The sequence below is a fragment of the Lissotriton vulgaris genome, chromosome 11 (assembly GCF_964263255.1).
Source record: "Lissotriton vulgaris chromosome 11, aLisVul1.2, whole genome shotgun sequence".
Classification (NCBI taxonomy): Eukaryota; Metazoa; Chordata; class Amphibia; order Caudata; family Salamandridae; genus Lissotriton; species Lissotriton vulgaris.
The window spans coordinates 909,128,163-909,154,828 of NC_141699.1; the positions used below are offsets into that span (position 1 = coordinate 909,128,163).

The 26,666-nt window shown below is 49.5% G+C and overlaps 1 protein-coding gene across 15 annotated transcripts in view; it reads left to right on the forward strand.

The window, feature by feature from the left end:
- The window catches only part of TRIP12 (thyroid hormone receptor interactor 12), a 1,206,981-nt gene that overhangs the window by 894,758 nt on the left and 285,557 nt on the right, over positions 1 to 26,666 (forward strand). For 11 of the 15 annotated variants that reach the window (XM_086944059.1, XM_086944047.1, XM_086944048.1 and 8 more), the window contains one exon: positions 13,897 to 14,069. In XM_086944059.1, coding sequence (XP_086800185.1) covers positions 13,897 to 14,069 — 173 coding nt within the window. The remainder of the gene's footprint in view (positions 1 to 13,896; positions 14,070 to 26,666) is intronic. The other 4 variants (XM_086944053.1, XM_086944055.1, XM_086944054.1 and 1 more) reach the window with 1 other exon arrangement.

Below are 26,666 nucleotides of genomic sequence, written 5' to 3' on the forward strand. Positions count from 1 at the left end.
GTGAAAACATTTTGGGGAAAAAAGTGTCAATGTTATCCTATGAGGAAAAATTAGTTATCGGTTTCAAGGTAAGTAATCGGTCTTTTGAGTTCGGGTTCTGGGGTTAGACTCTGCGGTGTTCCAGGGTCAGTGATGCACTGTTGTTGCACCCTCATCGGCACTCGGGCGGCCGGGGGCAGTGTGTTGAGACCCACTGCTATCCAATAGGGGGACTCCGGTTGGTGGCGGCTGGCAAGCAGGCCACAGGGTTGTGGGAGCAAAGCTCCTAGGGTTAAGCTCAGGTCACGTTGGAGACCAAGGGGGCACCCTCAGCGGCGCTAGGGCAGCCGGGTGCAGGGTGCTGTTTTGAGGTCGGGTGCCCTGTTGATTTCAATTGGAATTCTCTGGGACAAAGAAACACTGCAGACTCTGGGACGAGGATCTTCCAGGAGTGACCACCACTTTGAGGGGTAAATTGGGATGTATAGGGATGGTTAGGCACCGCTTGGTTGGGCACACAAGGCCGTGGGACGTCTGGAGCAGGGGTGCCTTTGGACGTCGGATTTTCTAACCTGCTCTGGTCGCGGTAGGGGGGGGCCCTTTGGATTGAGGCTGCAGGTGTCGTCCAGAGGCTTGAGTCAGGTCAGGGGTTGCCGGATCTCTGGTCAGGATCACACTGGGGCCTTCTCATGGTTTGTTCACTCAAACACGGGCTGGGCTCGGCGGGTGCAGAGTGTGCAGGATTCACGGTTTCTGGCTGGCACCAGAAGCTGCAGTTCAAACACGTCCGGTGTTCACGGGAGAAACAGCTTGGGAAGTGAATGCAGTCAGGTCCTCCAGGGTTTTTGAGGTTGCTGGCCGCTGGTCACGCCGGGATTTCGCCGGAGCAGGTTCGAGGGGAGGCAGGCTTGTAGGGCTGGGGCCAAGTCGGTGGGCGTCGTCCTCATGTCAGCTCTGCATGGCTTCTCGGCCTTCTTTTCTTGTTGTTGCTGTATCTGAGGAAAGAAGGTTCAGGGTGCCCCTAAATACTAAATTTAGGGGTGTTACAGGTAGGTAAAGGTCAGGGACCAATGGGTACCTTCCCTGTGTTGGGTACACCCCCTATTCTGCCACTCTCCAGTGGGAGGGGCAGGAGCCTGTCCCTGGTTGGCTGGGTTCCCCTTCCTCAAGATGGCAGGGACTCGCGGTTGTGCTTCATCTCGCCTCCCCCACCCTAGGCGTGGAGTTGGCAGATGTGGGCATACCTCTCTTCCTCACTTTGTTTTTCCCGCAAGGTCTCCCGACGAAAGTGGGGGGTAGAACCAGTGGGGACCAGTTGCTGAGTACAGCAATTGGTCTGGAGAGGCTCACAAAGGCTGTATGTCTTTGAAGCTTCTCCTTCGTGAACCCTACCCATCCTGGGGAGGAGGCTTGGCACCTCGTCCCAGGATGTGCATTGTTTCCAACCCTCAAGAGCGGCAAGCTCTCGACCCAGGGGTCCAGAAACATGTCATGTCAGAGGGTGGCAGCCTCGGCAGCCACTCAGTCAGGTCACTGGGAGTTGGTCGAGTTTCAAGGGGCATCTCTAAGATGCCCTCTGTCGTGCATTTTTCGTTAAATCCCCCACTGGCATCAGTGTGAGTTTAATGTGCTGAGAAGTTTGATACCAAACTTCCCAGTCTTCAGTGTAGCCATTATGGTGCTGTGGAGTTTGTAATGACAACCTCCCAGCACCATATACTCTTAATGGCAGCACTGCACTTACAATGCCCAGGAATGGCCCTGGGTATTGTAGGGGTCAGGGCTCATGCACCTGTACCCTCACCACTGGCATAGGGCACCCAGCTAGAGGGTTGACTGATGTATGCCAGGGCAGTGTTATGTGGGCATGACACACAGGGATGTGTGCCATGTCACTTTGTTTTTTTCTGCACCAAGACACGGAGCCTGCCAAGGCAGTGTGTGCGTGTCAGGGCACAGAGCCTCTGAGGGTGGCACAATAAGTCCTGCAGCCCTTAGGGGCCTTCTCTGGTCACAGTGCCATGGGTACCTAGGATACCATTTACCAGGAGCTGACAGTGGCCAGAGATGCCAATTGGGTTTAGGCTTCAATGCAGTTTTAGGGAAGGAACACAGGCCTGGGTACCTGATTGGCAGGAGCCCAGGGCACACTCAGTTAAAGTACATCAGCAATTTAGCAAAAAGTGGGGGGCATACCATGCAAGAAAGAGGGCACTTTCTCACAACGTCCTTCTGGGCACTTGGTCCAAGCCCAACACAAGGGCTCCTGTGGACAGGATGATTGCCCAATGCCACCGTCTGGCCCCGGGCGACCCACTTTTCCTCTCCCAACACCAACCCCTGAGAGCTTGGTGGTCCAAGCCTTGTCCTTTAGGATGCATTCCCTACTGCTCCCCCCAAATAGGGAATCCAAGAAGCTGGACCACCTTGGAAAGATGTTTTGTTCCGCCAGCTTAGCGCTGCGTTCGGTGAACACCGCATGCCTCTTGGGCCCTTATACCCATATGGTGTGGGATACGGGTGCGCAAGTGCTGCCACAGTGCTTGGAGGCGGCCAGGACCATTCTCACCCATGTTGTGGCAGAGGGTAGAGACTCAGCAAAGTTCACCATCAGGTGTGGACTGGATACCGCTGACTCTCTGGGCAGAACGGTTTACACGTCAGCCTTGAGGCGCCACCCCTGGTTGAGGACGTTTGCTTTCTCTGGGGATGTCCAGTCCACCCGACTGGACATGCCCTTTGATGGCTGTCACCTTTTTGGTGAAAAGAAAGTCTTGGCGCTCGAGCGCTTCAAGGATTCTAGGGCTACGGCCAGATCCTTGGGACTTGCGGCAACCTCTCGACCCACGCAGTGTGCTTTCCGCTCCTATTGAGGCTACAGAAGGGGTGCCCCACCATATTGGCACATATGTAAAGGGGTCCCCGTAAGGAGAGTGTATTGTGGATAACATACACTGGAAACAAAATGAAACAACCAGTAAAGCTAAATTAGAAAGGCAAATTTTCGATTGGTATATGTGATTTATTACCAAACACTGCTTGATTGCCGGTGACAATATATGAATTAAATTTGTAATTAGCAAGCCCCAAGGGGGGGAGAGAGGGAGAGAGGGAGGGGGTAGTGCTCAAGGGAGTGTTTAGAACATTGAATCGGAATTTCCAAGGCGGCACTCTCTCGGTGGCAGTTTTTGTCACAAGTGGAACTGTAACCTCCTGTATGCCTTTCTGCCTGTACCACTTCTGCCCAGAGTGCTAAAGAAGATCAAGCGCGACCGGGCCCAAGTCATTCTAGTGACTGAGGACTGGGCGCAAAGAGTCTGGTACCCAGAACTCTTGAGCATGGCCATCGATCCTCAGATCAGACTGCATCTTCGGCAGGATCCTCTGTCGCCGCAGCAGGGGACGGTCCTCTACCCAAACCTGCCCAGCCTCCACCTCCATGCGTGGAGATTGAGCAGCGACAGTTCACAGCTTTTGACCTTCCTCCTGAAGTCTGTAATGCTATCTTGGCAGTCAGTCGTCCCTCCACTAAGACTGTAAAAGCCTGCAGATGGAACAAGTTAGTGGCATGGTGCACAGCAAAGGCTGTGGATCCTCTTTCTGCCCCTCTTTTGGAGGTTCTCTTGTATATACTTTCTTTGGCCCTGTAGTGCTCTGCCCTGGGCACTCTTAAAGGCTACTTTTGGGCCATATCTGCTTTTCTTCGCCTTCCTGATCAGCCTTCTCTTTTTGAGTCCCCTATTGTGAATAGATTTTCAAAGGGCATTACTCGACCTCTTTCCTCCTTCTCTGTTCATAATGCCCCGGTGGAACTTTAACCTGGTCTTAACCTATCTTATGTGCGCTCCCTTCGAGCCTCTTCACAACGGTCCTCTCGGGCTCCTCACTCTGAAGACCACTTTCTTTGTTGCCTTCACCTCTGCTCGCAGCGTGAGTGAGCTTCAAGCTTTATCTTCCAAACCTCCTTTTCTCGCTGTTCATCCGGACAAAGTAGCCCCTCGCACAAGGGCCTCTTTTCTTCCCAAAGAAGTTACCTCTTTCCATATAGGACAGACCATCACTTGGCCCAACTTCTTCCCACCTCCGCACCCTTCCAAGGAGGAGGGGAGACTCCACCATCTGGACCCAAAACATGCGCTGTCCTTCTATCTCGGCCGCACAAAAGAATTCCGGGTGGACAATCAACACTTTGTTGGATATGTGGGGGCTTAAAAAAGTTGGGCTGTGCAAATACTTACCATCTCTTAATGGGTTGTCCTGTGCATTAAAATCTGCTAGTCCTTGATGAAGAAGGAAGCCCCAATGGGACTGCGTTTCCACTCCACCAGGGCAATGGCAACATCAGCTACTACTTGGTACGTGGAGTCCCACTCCTTGACACTTGAAAAAATGTCCAGATCCAGTCTGACGCCTGGGGTTAATTCTAAAGGTAAGGAATCTATACCCACATATGTCACTTACAAATACATCGTTACCGAAGGTAAGTAACTTGTTCATTAAAGCACTTCGAGATGACAACTTTGCAAGACATCATTCCGCTGCTCTATACACAGACTATACCATGGCGACCCTCAATCTCAAAGATTCCGATTTCCATATGCCAATTAACTTAGCACACCATTGCTTCGTCAGGTTTGTGATAAATGGACAACATTACCATTGCAAATGAAAGCAACAGACTGGTCATTGCTGTCATCGTTGGACTGGGATAGGACCGCTCGTATCCCTTGTTCAGAGGTATCGTTCTACACTATGAACTGCTTAGCATAATCTAGAGCTATCATAATGGGTGCTGAGCACCTTGCTTCCTTCAGAGTGTCAAACGCCTTTTGACAGCTCACTGGCCAGTTTACTACTTTGACATTTTCCAGTGCATCTTCTTTGGCATCTGCTTGGAGGTAAGTTCTGTGAGTGGTGGCCCAATGGTCCAATACCCCTTCACAAACCTCCTGCAGTACCCAGTCAAGCCAAGGAATGACCTGACTTGAGTGTTGGTGGTTGGAGCTACCCAGTCCGGGATGGCCTGGATCATGGGTTGAACTTGATCACCACCTACAAGGTGTCCCTAGTATACAACATAGCCCTGTCCTTTCTGGCACTTGCTTGACTTGATAGTGAGGACTGTATTTGGCAGGTCCTCAAGGGCCTTTTCAAAGTGAATCAGGTGATCCTGCCAAGTGGAGCTATAGACAGCAATGTCCTCAAGATATGCTGCACTAAATGGCATGACCAATGGTAATGTTCTCCTGGGGTTGAGAATCTGGGGTGTGGCATTCCTATAGCCCGACGCCCAGGACATATAGTTTGGGTCAAGGACAGCAAGTTTTCATGTTTATTTTGTCTTTGCGACAACTAGGCTCAACCCCCTGCAGCACAACCCCTTTGACTGCCAGATTACACTACCACATCTGAAAGAGACACGTTGATTATAGATTCCTTACCTTAGAATATCCCCAGGCGTCAGACTGGAGCCGGAAAGTATTTCATCAGCAGTACCCCTGCGCGTCGGTAGGTGGCATCGTGCGGCTCCGCGTCAGTCGCTGGCGTCATAAGCGCCAAGATGACGCCACGGAGACTACTTAGGCGCCACACATGCGCGCTGATGTCAGTTCTTTCTATTCCGCGCCACAAGTGCAGATCCGGTTAGAGCACGTACCCTAGTCACTTTTTGACTAAACTTTTTTGAGACTTTGTCTCTACTTCTTTGAGTCTTGACTCCTGGTGCTGAGTAGGGATGTCTGGGTTTAAATCCTGCGGGGCCTGTGGCCGTACGATGTCGGTGGCCGACCCCCACAGCGTTTGTCTCTACTGTCTGGAGCGCGACCATGACTCCTGGTCATGTTCCGACTGTCTGGCCATGGCTCCGAAGGCTTTGCAAGAGCGGTCTCGAAAGCTGCTGCAGGCCAGGCAGTCATCTCTGCGCCGTTAGAGGTCCAGGGGTCGCTCGAGGGACCGACCGTGGAGCCATCATCATCACTCCTCAGGGTCAAAGACTTCACCCTCGGAATCGGGTAAGAGATGTCACAAGAAAAAGTTGAAGAATCGTGTACGCTCTCCGACCCCCCTCGTCGGTCTCCGGACCCGGACGAGGGGACCAGGGGTCCTTCCCCTGCGGCTCCGTTGGAGCCTCGGAGTCCCGCGGCCTACCCGTCCTATCCTGGTCTGTCTGCGACTCCGGCCCAGGTGCAAGAGTTTCTTGCTGCCTGTGAGAAGTTGGCCTGGTATATGATGATCACTATTCTAGTGAGCACCTTGCACCAGTCCAAACGACCCTTATGGTGATTGGTTGTAAGTCAACCTTATAGACCAGCTATCCTAGGGGTAGCTTGGACAAAAGCAGTCTTAGGCTAAACTCAAGAGGGCATGTGAAGCCAGCTGTTTTACCATATGCAATCCTTTTAACATCAAATGAAAGGACACCACACAAGTTATATATTATAAAATATATGTATTTATTACTAGAATAATCCCCTGTTCTATTTATGAGGACAGAAGCACAAGCGTTAAACAAAGAACTTCATATAACATACAAAAGTTGCACAAATATGGATAGGCCGGGTGGCCACTCAAACCATATACTAAAATAGTGGTATAAGAACCACGTCACGAACAATGGTAAGGCCTAGGGCCTTGAGAATAGCTGGGGCTACACTGGAATAACGAAGGTTAGGTCGGGGGAGGCCCACAGGATACGGGTGCAGTGTCTATAGGCAACCGTGTGCACCAATAGAAGTCAATGGTGCGTAAAAGTTAAAAAAGTTACTGATTTAGAAGTCTTCCGACTGGACTAGAACTTAACCACTTAAAACTAGGACACTAGAGGTGTAAACCACTACAGGAGCACCGGAGTACTCTTGTTACCTCACCCACAGGAAGCGGGTGCCTAAGTGTCAAAGTGCGTCTGGTTTCGTCATGGAGTTCTATGGAGCCTGGAGGAAAAGATGCTGCTGGCGATCAGGAGAGAAGAGTCCGGTTGGATCCAAGGGTGGATCGAAGATGTAGATTACCTGAAAGCAGAAGGGACAGAGTCTGGGTCACTAGCCAGTGACAAGGATGGAACCAAGACGGAACCAGGACGGAACCAGGACAGTACCAGGTTATGTCGGGTTGCAATCAGGTGCTGTCGAGTAGTTTGTCTCCGCTGCTACAATGACCAGGAAGGATCGAGTATGACCAGCTGGTGAACACAAGCTGTCCCACGAAGGCTCTTGCTGTCGGCAGTGTCGGTTCTCGAATCTGAGTCACCAAGCCTTGGCAAATGCAACCCACGCAGGACTTGAAGATGTCTTCTGGATCGGACCGGGAAGGTCAGATCGGTGGCTCCTTTTCAGAGGAGCTAGGGCCAGTCTGGAGCAACCAGACCAGCAGTTCAAAATCGTAGGTTAGTCGTCTCAGAGGCCACTAGCCAACGGGCAAGCGACCGGACAACGCGCCGAGCATGAAAAGTGCAAAAGGGCCCCACGCAGCACTCGGTGAGTGTGGAGAGGTGATCTTTGGAGCACAGGCTGCTCTGGGCTGGGGCTTCTCAAACCCCAAAGTACAGCGTCTAGGGAGCCTCGGGAGCTGCACAGGAAGCATTTCGTCGACTTTTCAAAATGGCCGGTCCCACGTCTCATGTCTCCCTCACGGGTCTCAGCTTTGCTAGGACTGTGGATCAGGCTGTTTGAAGTTCTGGGAGTCCAGGTCTTGTCGGTCTCTGTCGTTCGAGCTCCGGCGGGAGCAACAGCAAAGAAAGTCTTGATGCGCTGATGGTGCCTGCTTGCACAGGGTGACCACTCCTTGACCACAAGGGAGATTCTTCAGTCTTCTACGTTGAGTAAGATGTCGAAGGGTCCAGAGTTTCGTTTCAAAGTTTCAGTCAGGATGATCTGATGTGCATTGGCACAGCTCCTACCTTTATTCCAAATCAAGGGGCTGGCTCACCTGCTAGGTCCCTCCTATGGGTGGGACCCAGGAAGGGGGTGGTTGCACCTTTCCCTTTGTCCAGTTTCGCGCCAGAGCTGGGCATGGAGTGCCCCAGCACCGGTTTGAAATGGGCTATGCATGGGACGCCTTGTGCGCCCCAGGCAGTGTCTAGTTTCATTCAGCCCTCCCTGCCCCAATACACTATCTCCTATCTGGGGTGGGGCGGTGTAACACCTCCCTGTGACAGGATACTATTTGTCCAGGCCTCCCCTGCCGGAGTTTCGGTCAGCAGCAGGAGGCCAGACTTGTGTCTGTGGCAGCAGCATCCATTTTGTGAGGCTGTGGTTAGATTTAACCGCGTTTAAGCAAAGTAACATGTCTTCTCCCTCTAGAAGGGTGGCATGCTACCCCCGTCGCCAGGACTGGCGAGGGGGTAGTATTCCAAAGCGTATGATACCTTACACGACATGTTTTGATACAGGCAAACCTTAGCAAATAACCTCGAGGATTATAATGCACTTAAGAGTATATGGTATGGCAATATCCCAGAACAGCTAAGGGACGGTTCCGAAAGCTGCAGACCGGCTCAGCTCATGCTAGAGCACCATCTCACATAAAACCAAGCACTCTGCCTCCAGGATGGTTAAAGCCTGCCATAGGAGTGACTTATAGGTGTATATGTGTCCAGATATAGGTTTAGATATAGGTATACTATATCTAAGCAAGGGGTGATTACACCACCTTGCCCCAGTTGAGTGATCAGCCAGTTGTGTGGACTTACTTTCTGGGCTTAACTTTTTAGAACACATCAAAGTAGCCACCCACATTAAAGGGCATACTTTGGATCAGGCCTGGAGTCTCAATCTGGACATTCTCGACCTCCGTGTATTCCCCTGCGCCTGGTCTGACCACTATTCTGTCTCCTTTTCCATCAGCCTACCGATCACCACTGCTACACATACAGCTGTCCCCACCATGGTTAGAAATTGGAAGCATGTAGACATCCCCTCCATCTGTACGAACCTCACCTCCACCCTTCCTACTTTTCCTGACCTCTTGGATCCTCAATGTTCACCACACACGCAGGCCGAAGCTCTCACCTCCTGGATGATCCAGGCGAGAGACAATTTTGCCCCTCTCATGGCTTTAAAAACAAAGAGACCCCACAACCCCCAACTCTGGTTTACCAAAGACCTTAGGGACAGGAAACTCGCTTTGCGCCAACTGGAGCGCAAGTGGAGGCTTCATTACTGCCCCCCAAAAAAACTCTGTTCTTGAAGGCCCTATATGAGTACAAAGTGGCCATCCTGACGGCTAAATCCACACACTTCTCTGCAAAAATACTTGGCTCCAGCTGCAAATCGAAAACTATCTTTTCAATCTGGTTAAACCTGACCGTGTCACTACTAAATCCCTTCCATCCCAACTCCTCTGCGACTCTCTCAATAGCTATTTTATCGAGAAAATCATTACAATAAAAAACAGTATCCCCACGGTTGTTACTATACCACATTCCACCGCGGCCCCTCCCAACCCTGCTCATTACCTCACGTTCCCCACACTTACAGAAGACACCTTTTCTCTCCTTGGGAAAATTAAGTCGGGCTCCCCCCAGGATAGTTGTCCTCCCCACATCAGCCGTGCCCCCTCTCTCTCTCTCTTAAATAACTCCCTTTCCTTAGGGGTGGTCCCCCTCCCCTTCAAAACAGCAGTGGTCTCACCCGTCCTGAAGAAACCTGGAGCAGATCCCAACACCCTCCCCAATTTCTGCCCAATTTCCCTCCACCCTTATTTGGGCAAAGTTCTGGAAGCCTATGTAGTCAACCGTCTGAGCACATTCATTGAATCGACCCACTTCCTTGACCCTCATCAGGCTGGCTTTAGGCCTCAGCACTCCACCGATCTATCGCCCTGGCCGTCCATGAGGAGCTAAGAAAGGGGTTGGTTCAGAACATCTCCCAGGCTCTGGTGCTCCTGGATTTGTTGACGGCGTTTGACACTGTAGACCACACCATCCTACTCGAACGTGTCGAGCACGCAGGCATCCAGGGGCTACCACTGAAGTGGATTACCTCCTTTCTTCAGGACTGTACTCAGGCAGTGTCCCTCCCACCCTTCTCCTCAGTGGGAAAGCATCTTGCCTGTGGAGTCCCGCAGGGCTCCTCACTCTCACCACTTCTCTTTAATCTCTATATCCGCTCCCTTATCTCGGAGCTTCAACAAAAATCTGTCACCATTTTCAACTACGCGGACGACCTTCAGCTTATTTTTAGCATTGACTCCTCCCCCTCCTCATACAAAACGTCCACTCTGTCATGAATTTCATTAGCTCCTGGATGAATCTCAATCAGCTCAAACTTAATCCCGATAAAACTGAGTTAGTTCTTACCGGCCCCCATGGGAACCCTTGGAACTCTTCCTTTTGCCCACCCTCACTTGGCCCCTCTCCCTCCCCTGTTGACACTGTTAGGAGCCTAGGTATCACCATCTGCCAGGACCTTTCTATGAGGGTGCAAATTAACTCAGTTGTATCGACCTGCTTCTACCACCTGCGCCGCATCCGTAAAATTAGTAGGCTTCTTTCTCACGAAGCCCTTGTACAGGTCACCCTGGGGCTTATTTCCCACATTGATTATGCGAACTCCCTATATGCGGGCATACCAGCATATCAATCCAAACGTCTTCAACTTATCCAGAATCAGGCAGCCAGGTTGGTCTATGGTCTGCCAAAATCCACCTGCACCAAGCCCCTTTAAAAGAACCTTCATTGGCTCCCAGTTGCTCAGCGCAGCCTCTTCAAACTTGGCTGCCTGATTCACAAAGCTCTTTCCTCCCAGGGACCTTCCTTCATTTCCTCTCTCCTGCACCATTATGCTCCCCAGCGTGATCTCCGCTCCTCAAACCACAATCTTCTCACCCCCTGCCCCTTCAGGCATAAAAAAACATGGAGGCCTGCGATTCTCCACCCAGGCCCCTCTCTTTTGGAACTCCCTTCCCCTCGCACTCCGCCTCCTCCCATCCTATGCCCAGTTTAGAAAATTCCTGAAAACTTAGCTCTTCTCTTTAGCTTACGAGTTCACCCGATCTGTACTGGACAGCCCTCCCACTCCAGCGCCAAGAAACTGTAAGTGTACGTGCGCTCTACAAGTCCCATTTATCATATATCATATCATATTGTGTCATTTTGGATGGCCAGCCAGGGGTGCATAATATGCTGCAGCCCCTGGTAAGAAACAACTAGGGCTGGCTCTAATCAGTAAGGCTGAGCCTAATAAGCAAAACAACGAAGGAGGAATGCCAGTACTGATAATATAATTAACGAACCACATATCAACCAGAAAAAGATATACTTAAAGACTGGGAAATGCTATTGAATAGCTACTTTATTCTGCAAAATATATTAAAAGGTACAATAATTTTAACCTTAGTGGGTATAGTCAACACCAAAGAAATTTTTGTGACAAAAATGAAAATAAGGGACACAGCACAAGGTAAAATATCAACCATACAGTCATAAATCAAACATATCACAGTCCTACCACAAACATTCATACATTCGTGAATGGAAAAGACCTTAATCCTAGGTATCAAGGTGTCCTGAATTGCAGGAGAATAAAAAAGTGACTAGCGCTGAATTTAACGCCGAAGGACTAGGACGCGGCTTGACGAACCTTTCAAAACTTGTAAGGTGTCCTTGATGAAAACAATTTCCACACTATTGGGATTCAAACGGTGACGATCCACCCAGGAGTACACAGCCTTGGGACCCCCGGTCCCACTGCGTTGGAATTTTTTATTCTCCTGCCATTCAGGACACCTTGATACCTAGGATTAAGGTCCGATTTCCACTGAATAACCTGGCCCTGAGGAGAATCCCCCCGACCACTAGGGATACGAAACGCTTAGGCCCCCCCCCCCCCCCCTGTTTTCGTCTGCCTTTGGATGTTCTAGTGTTATAACTGTATTTCACTAGTCCTGACAATTGTACACTCACTTTTGTAAATATCTAGAAATAATTGACTTATTTTGACCCAAAGGAGTGTATTGTTTTGAGTTGAATTTTCTACAAGTTTACAGCAGACTTGTTACTTCCCCCACTGGTGTATGAATTCTCCAGTTTGTGTGAAGTACTCCAGTATGAATGTTTGTGGTATGACTGTGATATGTATGATTTATGACTGTATGGTTGATATTTTACCTCGTGCTGTGTCCCTTATTTTCATTTTTGTCACCAAAATTTCTTTGGTGTTGACTATATCCACTAAGGTTAAAATGATTGTACCTTTTTAATATATTTTGCAGAATAAAGTAGCTATTCAATAGCATTTCCCAGTCTTGAAGTATATATTTTTCTGGTTGATAAGTGGTTCGTTTATTATATTATCAGTACTGGCATTCCCCCTTCGTTGTTTTGCAGCCCCTGGTAGGCCTTGGATGCACCTATGCCCTGGGTACCTATAGTACACTGTCCAGGGGCTGATAAGGTGACCCAATATCCAATTGGAGATGTACCTAGGGTACATGGAGTCCATTTTACAGAAAGAGCAGATAGCCTGGGGCCCTGTTTAGCAGGGTCCCAGGCCAATTAAGTCGAAAACCAGCTAATCACTAGGCAAAAAAAAATCTGGGGTAACCATAGTCAGGTATCCACCTTCCTACACCTGGAAAAAGATTTACTTCTGCCCTTGTCAGGAGTAAAATTCCAGCCTTTCTCTGTTTGATAATATATTTGAGACGAGCTGATGAACACATAAAACATGCTAGTATGTTTGCACAGACGCAAAAGGGCATTCCAACCATGGGGAGCTATTGCTTACCACTACCTCCAGCCCCAGTATGTAGAGCGGTGAAAAGGTTGGCAAAACAAGTGTATTGCTAGTATTCAACCCCTACTATGGTATGAGCGCTGGCATAATCAGAAAGGCTAATATCAGAACTCTTATATAATGAGTTTCCTGCCAAAATTTTGCATTTTGCATCCGTACTGCATGGCACCAAAGGGCCAAGTGGATTTATGAAGCAACCTGTCCCATGGACAAGTAGATATTTTTATATATATATATATATATATATATATATATATATATATATATATATATATATATTTACTTTTAGCCAAGCCCTCTTCACTCACATTTTTCTCTACAGCATGGGGCAACTGGTCAGCTCGCTTTAGCCATTGGCTGACTACACTGTGAGTGGCTGCATTCTGCTCTTTCACAAGACTCACATCTGCACACAAAGTAGTTCCTTTTATGCTAGAGACTGCAATGACTTTGTGCTTTTTAAGTCAAAAATACTTTTTCTTTTAGGAATCAAAAGCAAGGACTGGCAAAGCCAAAAGTCTGGCAGCCAATGACTGACCTATTGTCTTTGTCAGTGCTTGTTTATAAAGGATTAGAAATTTCACTAGACTGTAGAGCCTGCTTTTGTTTCCTTTTGAATGCTTAAAGGGGCTAAGGTAATAACTTTCTTGTTGCCCCTTGAAAACAAAGGACATATAACTCCTTGTGTATCAGTCTTTAAAACCAACATGTGTGGAAGCTGTTGTACTTTGTCCATCCTATGTTGGCACTATATGAAAGTATTTCTCACCTGTCTGGGTGCTGGGATCTCCACCGCTTCTGAAAACAGATATCATTTACCACAGTTGTAAACAAACACCACACACAGCATCAGTGTGTAGACAAGGAGGTGTCAACCGGTATTTACACTTCAGCATTTTAAGTAACATTATAGACCACTCACTTCGCTTCTTTTGCCTATGTCACTTGCAACCCCTTGGTAAAAATTACATCTTAGAGATCTATAATCAGCAACTCTAATTTTGTGTATCAGCCCAATAGTTTGTGTTCCCAATGGCCCTTTATGATGCAGATAGATGTGTAATATGTTACATATCTGTAAAACTGACTCAGGAATATTTAATGTTAATTAAGAGTTGTCATATGTATGTGAATTGATTCATTCCATTTCTCTTCCGGTAGAAACGTTTTAATGTATTATCTTGAGCTTTTCTCTTAACAGAGGATCCCAAGCATTGAAATTTTTCAACACTCATCAATTGAAATGCCAGTTGCAGCGACATCCAGATTGTACGAATGTCAAACAGTGGAAAGGAGGGCCTGTTAAAATTGATCCTTTGGCTTTGGTCCAAGCGATTGAACGATATCTTGTAGTAAGAGGTAATTGTAATTTTATGTAAATTGTGGTTTTAAGTAAATGTTTGTTGAATCCTCTGTATATAAAAGTCTTTCTTTAAGCAGTTTTACTTTGATTTGTGTTTTTAAATTAGTTATTTTTCTCTTTCACAGTTGCACAATAAACTTAGACTATAACAAAATCGCCTTGCTTTATAAAATGCATAGAAACATATGTAATTAGTGGACAAGAGAAAATGAGTTTGGATTTAGTTTCAAACTGAATTGACATACAATCATCACCTAGAAAGTCCAGCAAGACTATATAGTGGCACTAGTATTTTTTATTTTTTTTAAATAAATAGCTAATGTTACTTTCTGCATTCTTTGCAATTGGATGTCCAAAAATATAATTGCAATTCCGTTTCACTCAGCATAGACACTGCAGTCTGTGATCATGAGTATAACAAAGTTGCTATTTAGATATACATTTTCAGCCGGGGTAAGACTTCAGTGAAAGTCGCCTAGTTAATAATGTTACACATGGGTGAGGCACAAACTCTAAACTTGAGATATTTGATCAATGTGAATAATATTTAACAGTAATAATGTGTTTGTACCATGTGATACTGTAGACTCACATGGTCTATGCTCTTCTGCCATCTAGTGTTGGGCTCAGACGATTGCAAGCAGTTTATTTTCTCAAAGGCTTTTGACTAATGAGGTACACTGACTGCTCTCTTAGCTGGCAATGTGCATGGGCATCAACTCCATCGTATATTGATTATTTTTCTGCCATCGTGTTTGGAGGTGTACCAATTGGGCTCTGTTCGTCAACTTGCTATGCGTTCCATTAGACCTAACCTGTTTTCGGCATCAGCAGAAGAAACTCCATTCAGCACAGTTTTCCAGACCTCATTCCACAGAAGTCAATCTTCGATTGACACCAAATTGCCAGGTCCCCTGCTGCTCCTTGGGGCTTGGCGCCACTCACCATGGGGACTTGGCTTCGGAGAATGCACGCACAGTAATGGAAAGGATGCCATTCCACTACTGTCTACAGTACTGCCTCCAGTGCCACTTGAAATTCCTGTGGACGGACCTCCACCACCAGTTGTGCAACCTCTGCCTGTCCCCCGATCATGCCACGTGTACAAGCCTGCCTCCCCTTTTTATCAAAGAAAGCACTTCGCTACTGATTCAAGAGGAGGTGGGCACATAAGAATTTGCAGAGACAGTAGTCTGATTCTTCCCCCGACATATTTAGGTAACATGCCATTGAGGATGGTGAAGAAGCCAGCCCGTCTGGGGCACAGCCTTACAGCGGTCACCCAGCATGGAGTCGGACTCTGAGGAGGAACAGGAGGCTCCTGGTGCCTGACAGCCACTGATGAAGACTTCAGCCGTCAGTATGGTTGGCACCAACCCACAAATCAGGCTAGCACAATGACCTACCTCAAGGCGAGGCAGATCACTACCCCCGAGTAGCTCGGGCATCGAGCTCAGTGACCAAAAAACAGCTTTCGGGGTGATCACCTCCTTCTGGCTCTGGTCGGTACTGACCGAAACCATTGGAGCCAATTACGTCTTTTTCAGCTTAGACCTTGCTTGACCATTGAGCTCAAAAATACTGCACACACCTCTGGTCCATTGAAGCCAAGGTGCCCTTCCGTGTCAGCGCTTAAGCCCACATTGGTACCAAGATCCACTTCAGATGTTATCAACTTGAAGAGCACAGTCGGCACAAAAACACCTTTCACATCTGGCTCGGAGGAGTCGTAGGAGCCCATTTTCCTGTCTCTAAAAGAGTAGCTGGATGCTCAGCAGAAACATCTGTTTATTCACCCGCAGACAGATAAGATTTCCACAAAGCTGCACCTAAAATAGATCGAAACTTTCCCATGGAAGATAACGTTAGCCTTCGAGTTAGGAACTTGCTTTGGAGCCTCCATTAGCTCCCAAGCACATGATATGTAAGCACAAGAGCATTAGTCCTCTTCAACGTTTTTCTCCCCGTCACCACCTGCAGCACCGCCACATAACTCCCTTCCCTTCCATACTCAACAAAGGTATCACCCCATTCCTCTTATGGAGAAGACAGACTACTTCATCCTACTGACATCATCGATGCACCTCCTGAACCTGTGCCTACTGATTACTATGGTGTCAAACTTGAGGTCATACAAAGGGTGCCCATATATAAAAAGGTGGATATGCTCGTCCTCCATGAAGATAATGACGACTTGGTGGAGACGCTATCCAAGACCAAGCGCACTGTGCCGTTCCGCCTCATACGTATACTCAAATCTACCACAGGCACTTTCAAAGAGTCTGTGAAAGCAAGGACAGCAACAATGTAAACCTTCCCCCAGCGATCAACACTACATACATGGTCATGTGCCTCTTACTCCCTCGTGGTCCAATCTGCAATAAAGCATACAAAGTCCAGGCCACAAAAGGTGCTCCCCTCCGAGCAAGAAAATAGATGCAGCTTGGAAAATAGTGGTAGTGATGTGGAAAATCATATACTGGAGAATTGCCAACTCTCCCAATATGACAGGGCACATTAGGAGGAGAATCAGAACCTCATTATGCACCTCCCTGAACTGTATAGACCAATATGAGCAGTTGGCAGTGTAAGAGAAAACCATTTCCATCGCCACCATCGGCTGTGCCCTGGATGCCCTGACACCATGCTCGAGAGATTAACACTAGCATCCTAGTGAGATGCCACACATGGCTCTGTGTCTCTGGAGTTAAACTGAAAGTATAACCTAATCTGTTCCACCTGCCCTTCAAAGCTAAACACCTCTACAGTCCGCAGGTTGCCCAGGTGCTGGAAAAAAAATTAAGAGGACACGGACAGCACCTTTCGGAGACAACAGTACAAGATGGGTTCAAGATGACCTCCCCAGATCCTCCTCCCTCCTATCAAAGACAACAGGCCTACACCATTAGTCACCTCGAGGCTACTCCAGAGGGGCCTGTAGGATCAACAATAACGGGAGCAAGGATAAACGTGGTTCGGGCAAAGGAGCCATTCCACTTCCGCATTTGGGGGATGGCTCAAAGATTTCCTTCCTCGCTGGCAGGAAATCCCATAAGTGGCTATTAGAAGTGGTCTAACATGGCCTGTGCTTCGTAATTCTAACAGCCCACCCACCATCCCACCCTGCACGCATGTTCTCATAAGGAAACAGCTCAATCTTTTAGAGGAAGACATCCAATCACTCCGTCAAAAGGGCGCAATCAAGCCAGTGCCCCTTCACCAACAGGACAAAGTGGTGCAGGCCCCCTAAAACTCATCTTAGAACTCAGTCCTCTCAATTGATTTTTCTTTGGGTACATTTCCATATGGTGATGCTACAGAAGGTCATTCCTCTGCTCCAGTAAGGCAACTACATGGCAGCAAGGCAGCAATAGACTGCAAGGTTCCCTAATCCACAACCCTATCCATCCAGCCCTCATGCTACCTGTGTTTTATGGTGAGTGGTTATCAATTCAAAGTACTTCTCTTTGGGGAATCCCTCTTCCCCCAAAAGTCCCCCCCCCTACCCCCCATCTGCAAGATGGTGGGGACTGAGAGTTGTGCTTAACCTTGCCTCCCCAGAGGGGTGGAGTTGACAGAGGTAGGCACATCTCTCTCCCTCACTTGTTTCTCCTGCTGTTTCTCCTGCCCAAAGTGGGAGTCGGAACCAGTGGGCACCAGTTGCTGAAAGCAGTAAGTGACCTGGGGAAGCTCACAAAGGCAGCAAGCCTTTGAAGGATCTCCTTTGTGAGCCCTGCCCGTCCGGGGGGAGGAGGCTTGGCACCCCATTCCAGGATTTGCATTGTTTTAGGCCACCGAGAGCACCAGGCTCTCGACCCAGGGGTCCAGAAATATGTCTGGTGGTGGCAGCTGAAAGCAGCCACTCAGCCTGGACACTAGTAATAGGTCGTTTTTCAAGGGGCATCTCTAAGATGCCCTTTGTGTGCATCTTTCATTTAATACCACACTGGAATCAGTGTGGGTTTAATTTGCTGAGAGGTTTGATACCAAACTTCCCAGTTTTCAGTGTAGCCATTATGGTGCTGTGGAGTTCGTGATAACCGTCCCGCACCATATACTCCTAATGGCAGCACTAGACTTACAATGTCTAAGACTTGGCTTAGACACTATAGGGGTACACTGCTCATGCACCTGTACCCTGACAACTGGTATAGTGCACCCAGCTAGAGGGGTGACTGACCTATGCCAGGGCTGTGGGTTGTAGGCATGGCACACAGGGATATGTGCCATGTCGCCTCTTCACTTTGTTCTGCAGCAAAACACGCAGCATGCAAAGACAGTGTGTGAGTGTAAAGGGTACAGGGCCTCTAAGGGTGGCACAATAAGTGCTGCAGCCCTTAGGTCTTCCCTGGTCACAGTGCTCTGGGTACCTGTGGTACCATTTACCACGGGCTGCCCTGTGGCCAGAGATGCCTATTGGGTTTTGTTTAAAAATGCAATTTTCAATGCCAAGGGCCTATGTTGCCCTGTGGCGCCTATCACTGGCAGATATCAGTGACGGACTTGCACCCTTTTTGCCTATGGTGCCTCGAACGGGACCATGACCCGAAGGTCTGCCGCGCTGTGCATCCGAAGGCCTTGAGGGAATTATTGCTCAAACTCCTAGCGGCTCAATGCTCTAAGTCCTGATCGAGAGGAGGGTCCTGGGAACGGTCTCAGAGTCCAAAGTAGTTGTCCCACACCATGTCGAGGAGCCTGTCGGATAAGTCCTAGAGCCATAAGAACAAATAGAAATGGAAGCGCTCTTCGACTTCACCTAATCTTTCAGCCAATGAGACGAGAGGGCGTCTATTGTAACCTTGCTCCGTGGTTGAGCCATCACCTGGGCTGACTTGTCCCTTTCCACATTTCTGGGAGGCAGAGCCACCCCACTCAAATGCAAGAGTTTTATGAGGCCATGCACCTCATATTTGAGCAACCCATTCCCTCCAGTGTGCCTTCAGGCACCGAAGGTTCATGATGGGCCCCTACTGGATCCATGCCGGCGGCTCCGGCAACTGTCAGGCCTAAAAGATCCACAGGTGTATCCGGATCGGTGCTGGTTTTGCAATGTTGACCCTCCCCGTCGCTGGTCATGAGGCCGACTGCGCCAGCCACATTCTCTTCTCTCTTCTCGTAGTCCGGCACTGAACCGGAGGGTCGTTGTCTAATGCTGACTAGAGCCATACCTTCCAGTTTGGAGCCTGAGCCCTCTTCATATGGGCTACAACTCGGTGAGGAATGGAAGTGGTCGCTGGACCTTGAAGAATTCCAGCCTTCTGACTCATTGGAGTGATGTGATGATCTGGATGAAGCCAGCGGACTGTCCAAACCCAGCACAGGGGCTCCTGTGAACAGGACTATTGCCCACCGCCCGCTCCTGGGGATGCCAAATTTCTCCCGGAACACACTACCCTGGAGAGCTTTGTTGTGCAAGCCTCCACTTCTCATGTAAATCCTGACGTATTTTCAACCGTCCGCCAGATCTGGAATCCAAGAGGCTGTACAATTTAGTCAAGAAAATGTTCACTTCCACCAGCCTGGCATTGCGTTCAGTGAACACTGCATGCCTTTTGGGCCCCTATTCCCACACCCTTTGAGATACAATTACGCTGGTTCTGCCAACTGTCCGGGAGGAGGCCTGTGCTATTCTCTTCCAGGTTGTGATGGCGATGGGGGCCATGCAGGGAAGTCAATCTTTCCCTGTGGACTACACACCACTGACTCACTAGGCACAGCTGTTTCTTCTGCAATGGCCCTGCGACACCACGTCTGATTGAGGACTACTGGGTGTTCTGGGGCTGTCCAGTCATCACTCATGGAAAAGCCCTGCGATGGCTCCTGTCTTCTTATTCAGTGCTGTCACGCTATGACCGCAGGGCTACGGCCAGGTCCTTTGACCCTCAATCTTCCTTTTGTTCCTTTTTTGGCCAAGGAAGGAGCATGCAACTGAGTCCTTACCCATAGAGCCACTGCACATGCAAGCTTTCCAGCCCCTGAGTGGCCATGGACACGGTTCCTGTGAGAAAGTGGCTCTATATATACTGGACCAAGATAAGGTACAATGTGTATAGAGTCCACCAGCCCCATAGGTATAACCGAGGTTAAAGCCAGTTGTGACCTTACTCTCTAAAGTGGTAGCTTGGTCGAGCAGTAAGGCAGTACCAGAGGACCGTGTAAAGCATTTGTTGTACACACTCAGTCAGCAAAAGGTTTCACACACTCAGAGACTGAACTCCTGGCCAATTGTTTGTATATCAAAGATATAGTTTTATTTCTAGAATCAACAAGTCTCAGATGAGTACTTTGCAGAAAGGCAAACTTTGTAAACACAATTCTAAACACAATTTAGCATTGATCACAATGGGTTTTCCTCATATAAGTACAGTGGGTTACTTTGTAGATTACTTTGGCAGTTCCAGGACTGGATCCTAGATTCAGTCCTGGGGTCTAAGCTGAAAACAATTTAGTAAGAACGTTTGTTATTACAGTGATTATTCAGGAATATAAAGCTATTTTAAAAGTTCACACTTCGAAACTTTTCAAAGAAAATCTGGCAATATTATCCAATGGAAGACAATCCAGGTTGCAGGTAAAGTACGATCTCGTTACTTTTGTAATCCAGTACTGGGCTCCTAGGTTCAGCACTGGGGTCTCAACTTAAAACATATAAGTAATTACGTTTCAGTATTTCGTATGATTTTTAAAGAATATTTCAAGTTTTCAAAAGCAGACAGAAGAAATTTCATAGAAAAGCAGACAATGGGTTCCTATGGAGAAAATACAGGTTACTAGTAAACCCGGTAAGGATTACTTTTGCGATTCAGTACTGGGCTACAAGGTACAGTACTGGATTCTCTCCTGATCCCAGGTGAGTACTTTGGAATTCGGATTTCGGTTGATTTTATATGAATATTTTAAGTTTCCAAAACTTCACACTTGAAAGATTTTTCGAGTCAAACCAGTCAATGTTATCCAATGGCAGGTAAGTGAGTTACTGGTTTCCAGGTAAGTACTCGACTGGTGAAGTTAGGGTTCTGGGCATAGACTCAGGGGTCCCCCAGGGTCAGGTAGGTACAGTTGGTTCACCCTCAGCGGCACAGGGGCGGCCGGGTGCAGAGGTAGTTCTGTAGTAGGGGATCTCTGTGTATAGTCATAATCTAGTGAATAGTCCCGCTCATGTGCGGGGACCCCGGAGCAATCAAAAATAATCTCTTAAGCGGTCTTCTTTGCAGTACTGCATAGACACTTAATAGATAACTAAAGACAAATAATGCAGCCTATACATGCACGGCTACACTGTCCAGTACTTCAACTAGAAATGCAAGGATATTCCACCAATATCACGCTTAGCCCTGTCTGCCAGGTTTCACCATGGAGAACACTTCCCCCTTCACCAAAGCCTTGGAATGATAGAGAGGAAGGGCAGGACAGACAAGCCCCCATAGGCTGCCATTATGTGGCTTAAAAAGGGATACCGTGCCTTTTAAGGAAACTTTCCAGAACTCTCCTGGTATCCCAGAATGCACAGCAACTCCCTCCACTTTCAGTTTTTTTCCTGCTAGCAGGACCCTGGTGCATTGAGCTCTCCCTTTTTTTCCTACTATTTGTGCACTTTTAAAGTGTTAGAGTGTATTCACTTGACGTGTGTTTGCCTTGTCTCATCTTTAGTGAAGTTTCTCTGGTGTTTTGGCTGCTATTTTATCAAATATGCCTGCATTATTTGATAAATGTCTTCCAGGAAAAAGGCAAAATCGGATTCTCACAGTGTGTGCATCCTGTGCCTGCCTTCTTCTCATGTTCCTGAGGAGTGTGATATCTGTCTGCAGTTCTCTAAAAGGACCCTAAAGGACGTGGAGAAGACCAGGCTCCAAGGCTTGGAGCTGAGAAGGCAGCAAGGACAAGGTGGGTCTGGGCATGAAGGGGCTCCTTCCTCTGCTCGTGCGTCGGCCTCTGGGGGGCTCCCCAGTAAAGAAAAGGCCAGAAAACGCCACTGGTCTCCGTCGACGTAGATACCCTCGACGTCGGCGTCGAAAGGAATGACCACAGTCTGTTTTCCGTCTCCCCAGGGCTCTGGGTCGAAGCACCGTCTACGTTGGACGTCTAGGGGACTGACGTTGAGACCTCAGACGAGGTCGACGTCGAGGACTGGTTCGTCGTCGAGCTATCGTCGACGTTGAGAGGGGTCAAGACGCCGGCACTCGCCGTCGAGGTGACACCGCCGGTCACCATCGACGTCGACACGTAAGTCAGCGACGTCGAGACGAAGATCAGCAACGCCGAGGAGATCGCTGTTGAGGAGACGTTCGACGTCGAGGCACCGACCATCGACGTCGAAGAGACGGCCATCGACGCCGAGCAGACGCTAGTCGTCGTCGAGATGACAATCATCGACGTCAAGGAGACGCTCGTAGACGTCGAGAGGACGCACAGCGTCAAGGAGGAAGCATAGACGGACTAGGACGGACTCCTCTGCTTCAGCGAGCTCGCGGTCGCGGTGGCGCCGTCGCTCGTCCAAGAGGGGTAGGGCCTCTAGATCGCCCCCCTCTGGTCAGAAGAAGAAGAAAAGTAGAGTGGGACAGTCTCCGGGCTCGGAGTACTCTCAAGTCTATTCGCCCTCCAAACTGAGATCGCCTACACCTCCTCCTTTAGTCGTGGATGCTCTGAGTACCCCGACTCCTCCTCCACAACCTCCCACGCCTCCACCACCTCCAGTTCCTCCTCACCGCCCTCCTCCACCGGCTCCGCCGAGGTCTGTCTCGCTACCTCATTTGCTGACGCCGCCTACGGGGCCTCCACAACCTAGGTTCCCGGCTCGACCTCCACAGCGCCCTCCTTTCCGGCCCGCAGACCGTCCAAGGCCGCGGAGATCGCGGTCTCGCTCAAGGTGGAGAGATAGGTCCAGTAGTCGCCATCGCTCGTCTACGAGGTCCAGACGGCGCCATAGGAGGGACATATCTAGATCCCGCCACACGGATTCGTCCAGTGCCAGGGACTACTCGCCGACCATGTCAGACTCCCCTCGGATGAGGGTGTCCCCGATAAACGACATTGTCTCCTTCCAGGAGGTGTTGCTGCAAGGAGCGGCTAAGCTGCCCATCACGCTCACTACGCTCACGCCCTTAACTTATGTCATTTTCGAGACCCTGCACAAGAAGCAGTTGTCTCGCCCTTTGGTGCCAGGGCTGGTGGAACCCGCCATGGAGCTCTTCCTCACCCCTGCGGTTACTAAATCAGCGCCTTCCAGGCTGCAAAAGAAGTATCGGGCTCATGACTCGGACCCTGCGTTTCTTCACTTGGACCCTTCGCCGGATTCTGTGATTGTGACGGCGGCGAGGAAGCAAGACGCCACCAGCCCGTCATCGACAGTGCCTCCTGACTAGGAGAACCGCTGGACGGATTCGGCAGGCAGGAAGGTCTGCGGGACGGCATCCACGTCTATGAAGGCCGCGAGTGCCTCAGCCTTGTTGGGACGTTATGATTGGTCCCTCTGTGTTTGTCCCTAACACGGTTCGTGGAACGTCTTCCCAAGGAGGATAGGGAAGATTTCCAAGAAATCATTAATGAAGGACTGATGGTCTCCAACCAGCTGATCAGTTTGGCTGCGGATTCCTCCCTCCCAGCAGCGCACGGATACAGCTATGGGGTCAACCTGAGGCGCCACGCCTGGCTGCGTCTGACGTCCTTGAAGCCTGAGGCGCAGCAGAGGGTGGCCAATCTACCCTTCTCTGGGGAGACCCTGTTTGGAAAACATGCAGACGAGGAACAGAAGAAGACCTCCCGCTCGTTCCAGAGACGGTACGGGGTGCAAGGTAGAGGGCAAGGTCGCCAGGCTGGACAACAACAGCAGCAGTACCAGCGGCGCCCGTTCCAAAAGCGCCAGAAGGGCCGTGGTGGTCAGCAGGCTTCATCCGCGACCAAAGGCCCGGCTAGGTCTAGGCCATGAGCTGTTATTTCCCCTTCATCCGTTACCTGCTCCAGTGGGGGGGGAAGCATTCAACGTTACCTGGCAGAGTGGAGAAACATTACTCAGGACAAGTGGGTGCTGAATATTGTTTGCAATGGATACAGTCTTTGCTTCACTAGCCCGCCTCCAGCAATTCCACCGGTTGGCTCGAAGTTCCAACTGCGCGAGCTCCAGGCGGAGGCCGATATCCTGTTAAGAAAAAGGGCAATAGAAGACGTCCCTATGTCTCAAAGGGGAAAGGGTCTTTACCCACGCTTCTTCCTAGTATAGAAGGACAAGAACGAGTTCAGGCCCATTCTGGATTTGCGACAAGCAAACGAGTGGATCGCAGGGAAAAGTTTTGCATGCTGTCTTTGCACCAGATCTATCCTCAGCTGCAGAGGGGAGACTGGCTGTGCGCGATAGATCTGCGAGATGCGTACTTCAATGTACCCATTGCACGGAAACATCGGAAGTTCCTGCGCTTCCTAGTCCGCACCAATCACTATCAGTACACCGTACTACCGTCTGGACTGAAGTCTGCGCCCAGGACTTTTTCAAAAGCATGGCTGTGGTAGTGGCGCACCTGAGAAAGAACAAGGTGTTCGTCTACCCGTACCTGGATGATTGCTTGATCAAAGCCTCCACCGTCCAGGAAGCGCAGTTGAATTTCAACAGGACGGCCGTCTTGCTGAACCGCCTGGGGTTGCTCATAAATCTGTCCAAGTCTGTCCCGATTCCTGTGCAGTGCCTGCAATACTTGGGAGCCTCCATCAATGCGTTGTCGGCAAGTGTCTCCTTTGGAGGAGAGACGCTAATCCATCCTTCGGAAGGCTCAGGCTCTCATAGCTGCTCCATCTACAACAGTGAGGACGGTGTCTTCTTTACTGGGATCGATGGCCTCTTATATCTTCCTTACTCCACAGGCTCGCCTACACATGAGACCGCAACAGGAATGTTTGGAGGACCAGTGGGACCAGAGGAAAGAGGGTGTTGGGACGACCGGATTCAGTTGTCTCTTCACGCCCAACAGCCCCTGAGATGGTGGTGCTCGGCAGAGAATCTACACAGAGGGGTTCCTTTCCACAAGGATATCCCGACTCTGACTATTGTGACGGATGTGTCTCTCCTGGGCTGGGGAGCGCATTCTCTCCAGGGCTGGAGAGCGAATTCAGACAATCTGCAGATCCAAGGACTGTGGTCTCCGGCAGAGTCCACGTATCACATCAATTTCTTGGAACTCAGAGCTGTTCACTTGGCACTGAAGGCCTTTCTTGCGTCCTTCCAGACCAGCTCCTTGCTTGTACAGACGGGCGATACGACCACAATGTATTACCTCAACAAGCAGGGGGGCTCAATCGCGCACACTGTCACAGGAGGCGCAGGCGATCTAGCACTGGCTGCTAGCCAGAGGACTGACCATAACGGCGACTCATCTGCCCGGTGTACAGAATGTTCAGGCGGACGCCCTCAGCAGGTTGCTGCAAGAAAACCACGAGTGGGTCATAAACGACGAGGTGCTCGAAGTCCTCTTCGCCGTGCGGGGCACTCCAGATGTGGATGTGTTCGCCACCGCCAAAAACAGCGAATGCCGCGACTTCGCCTCGAGGTATTACCAACCGGGGACTCTGGGGAACGCGTTTTGGATCAACTGGTCGAACAGCTTTCTGTACGCTTTTCCACCCATTCCCCTGATTCTAGGGGTGCTCATCAAGCTGGCCCAGTCCCGGGCACGGATGATCCTCATTGCTCCGGAAGGGCCCAGGCAGTGGTGGTTCACGGACCTGCTTCATCGCTCTATCCTGCCTCATCGGCGTCTGCCGTGTCGGCCGGACCTTCTCATGAAGTTCAGGGGGCAGATGGTGCACCCCAACCTCTCGTCGTTTAGTTTGGCGGCATGGCTCCTGAGAGAGTGCAATATGGCCACTTAAATCTTCCTGAGGATTGCATGGACATATTGAAGGAGGCTAAGAGGCCGTCTAGTAGGACCTCTTAGGCTTACAAATGGAAGAGATTCTGCATCTGGTGCATGTCTAAGAAATATGATCCTACGACCTGCAAGGAGGATGTCATCCTTCCATACCTTCTGCATCTGGCTCAGTCTGGCCTTAATTTCCATTCCATTAAGGTTCATCTGGCTGCATTGACTGCTTACAGAAAATGCCCTTCGCAGACGTCCTTCTTCCAGATCCCGGTGATTAAGGATTTTTTGAAAGGATTGAAGAAGGTGTTCCCTCCTGTTCGGCTTCCTTCGCCTGCATGGGAACTGAATGTGGTGCTGTCCAGGCTGATGAAGGAACCGTTCGAGCCTATTCACAAGGCTTCGCTGCAGCACCTGTCTTGGAAGGCGGCGTTCCTCGTGACCATTAAATCGGACAGCAGGGTGAATGAGATTCAGGCGTTATGTTGCCAAGAACCTTATGCTGTGTTTCATGCTGCTAAGGTTGTTATGGTTACTCACCCTAAGTTCCTTCTCAAGGTGATTTCTGATTTTCATGTTAATTAGACTATAACTTTACCAACTTTTTTCCAGAATCCTTCCACTCCAGCGGAAAGGTCTCTTCATTCCCTGGATGTTAGAAGGGTGTTGAAATTCTATCTGGATAAAACCAAAGACATTCGCAGGACGTCCAATTGTTTGTCAAATATGGGTTGGTAAGGACTGGTC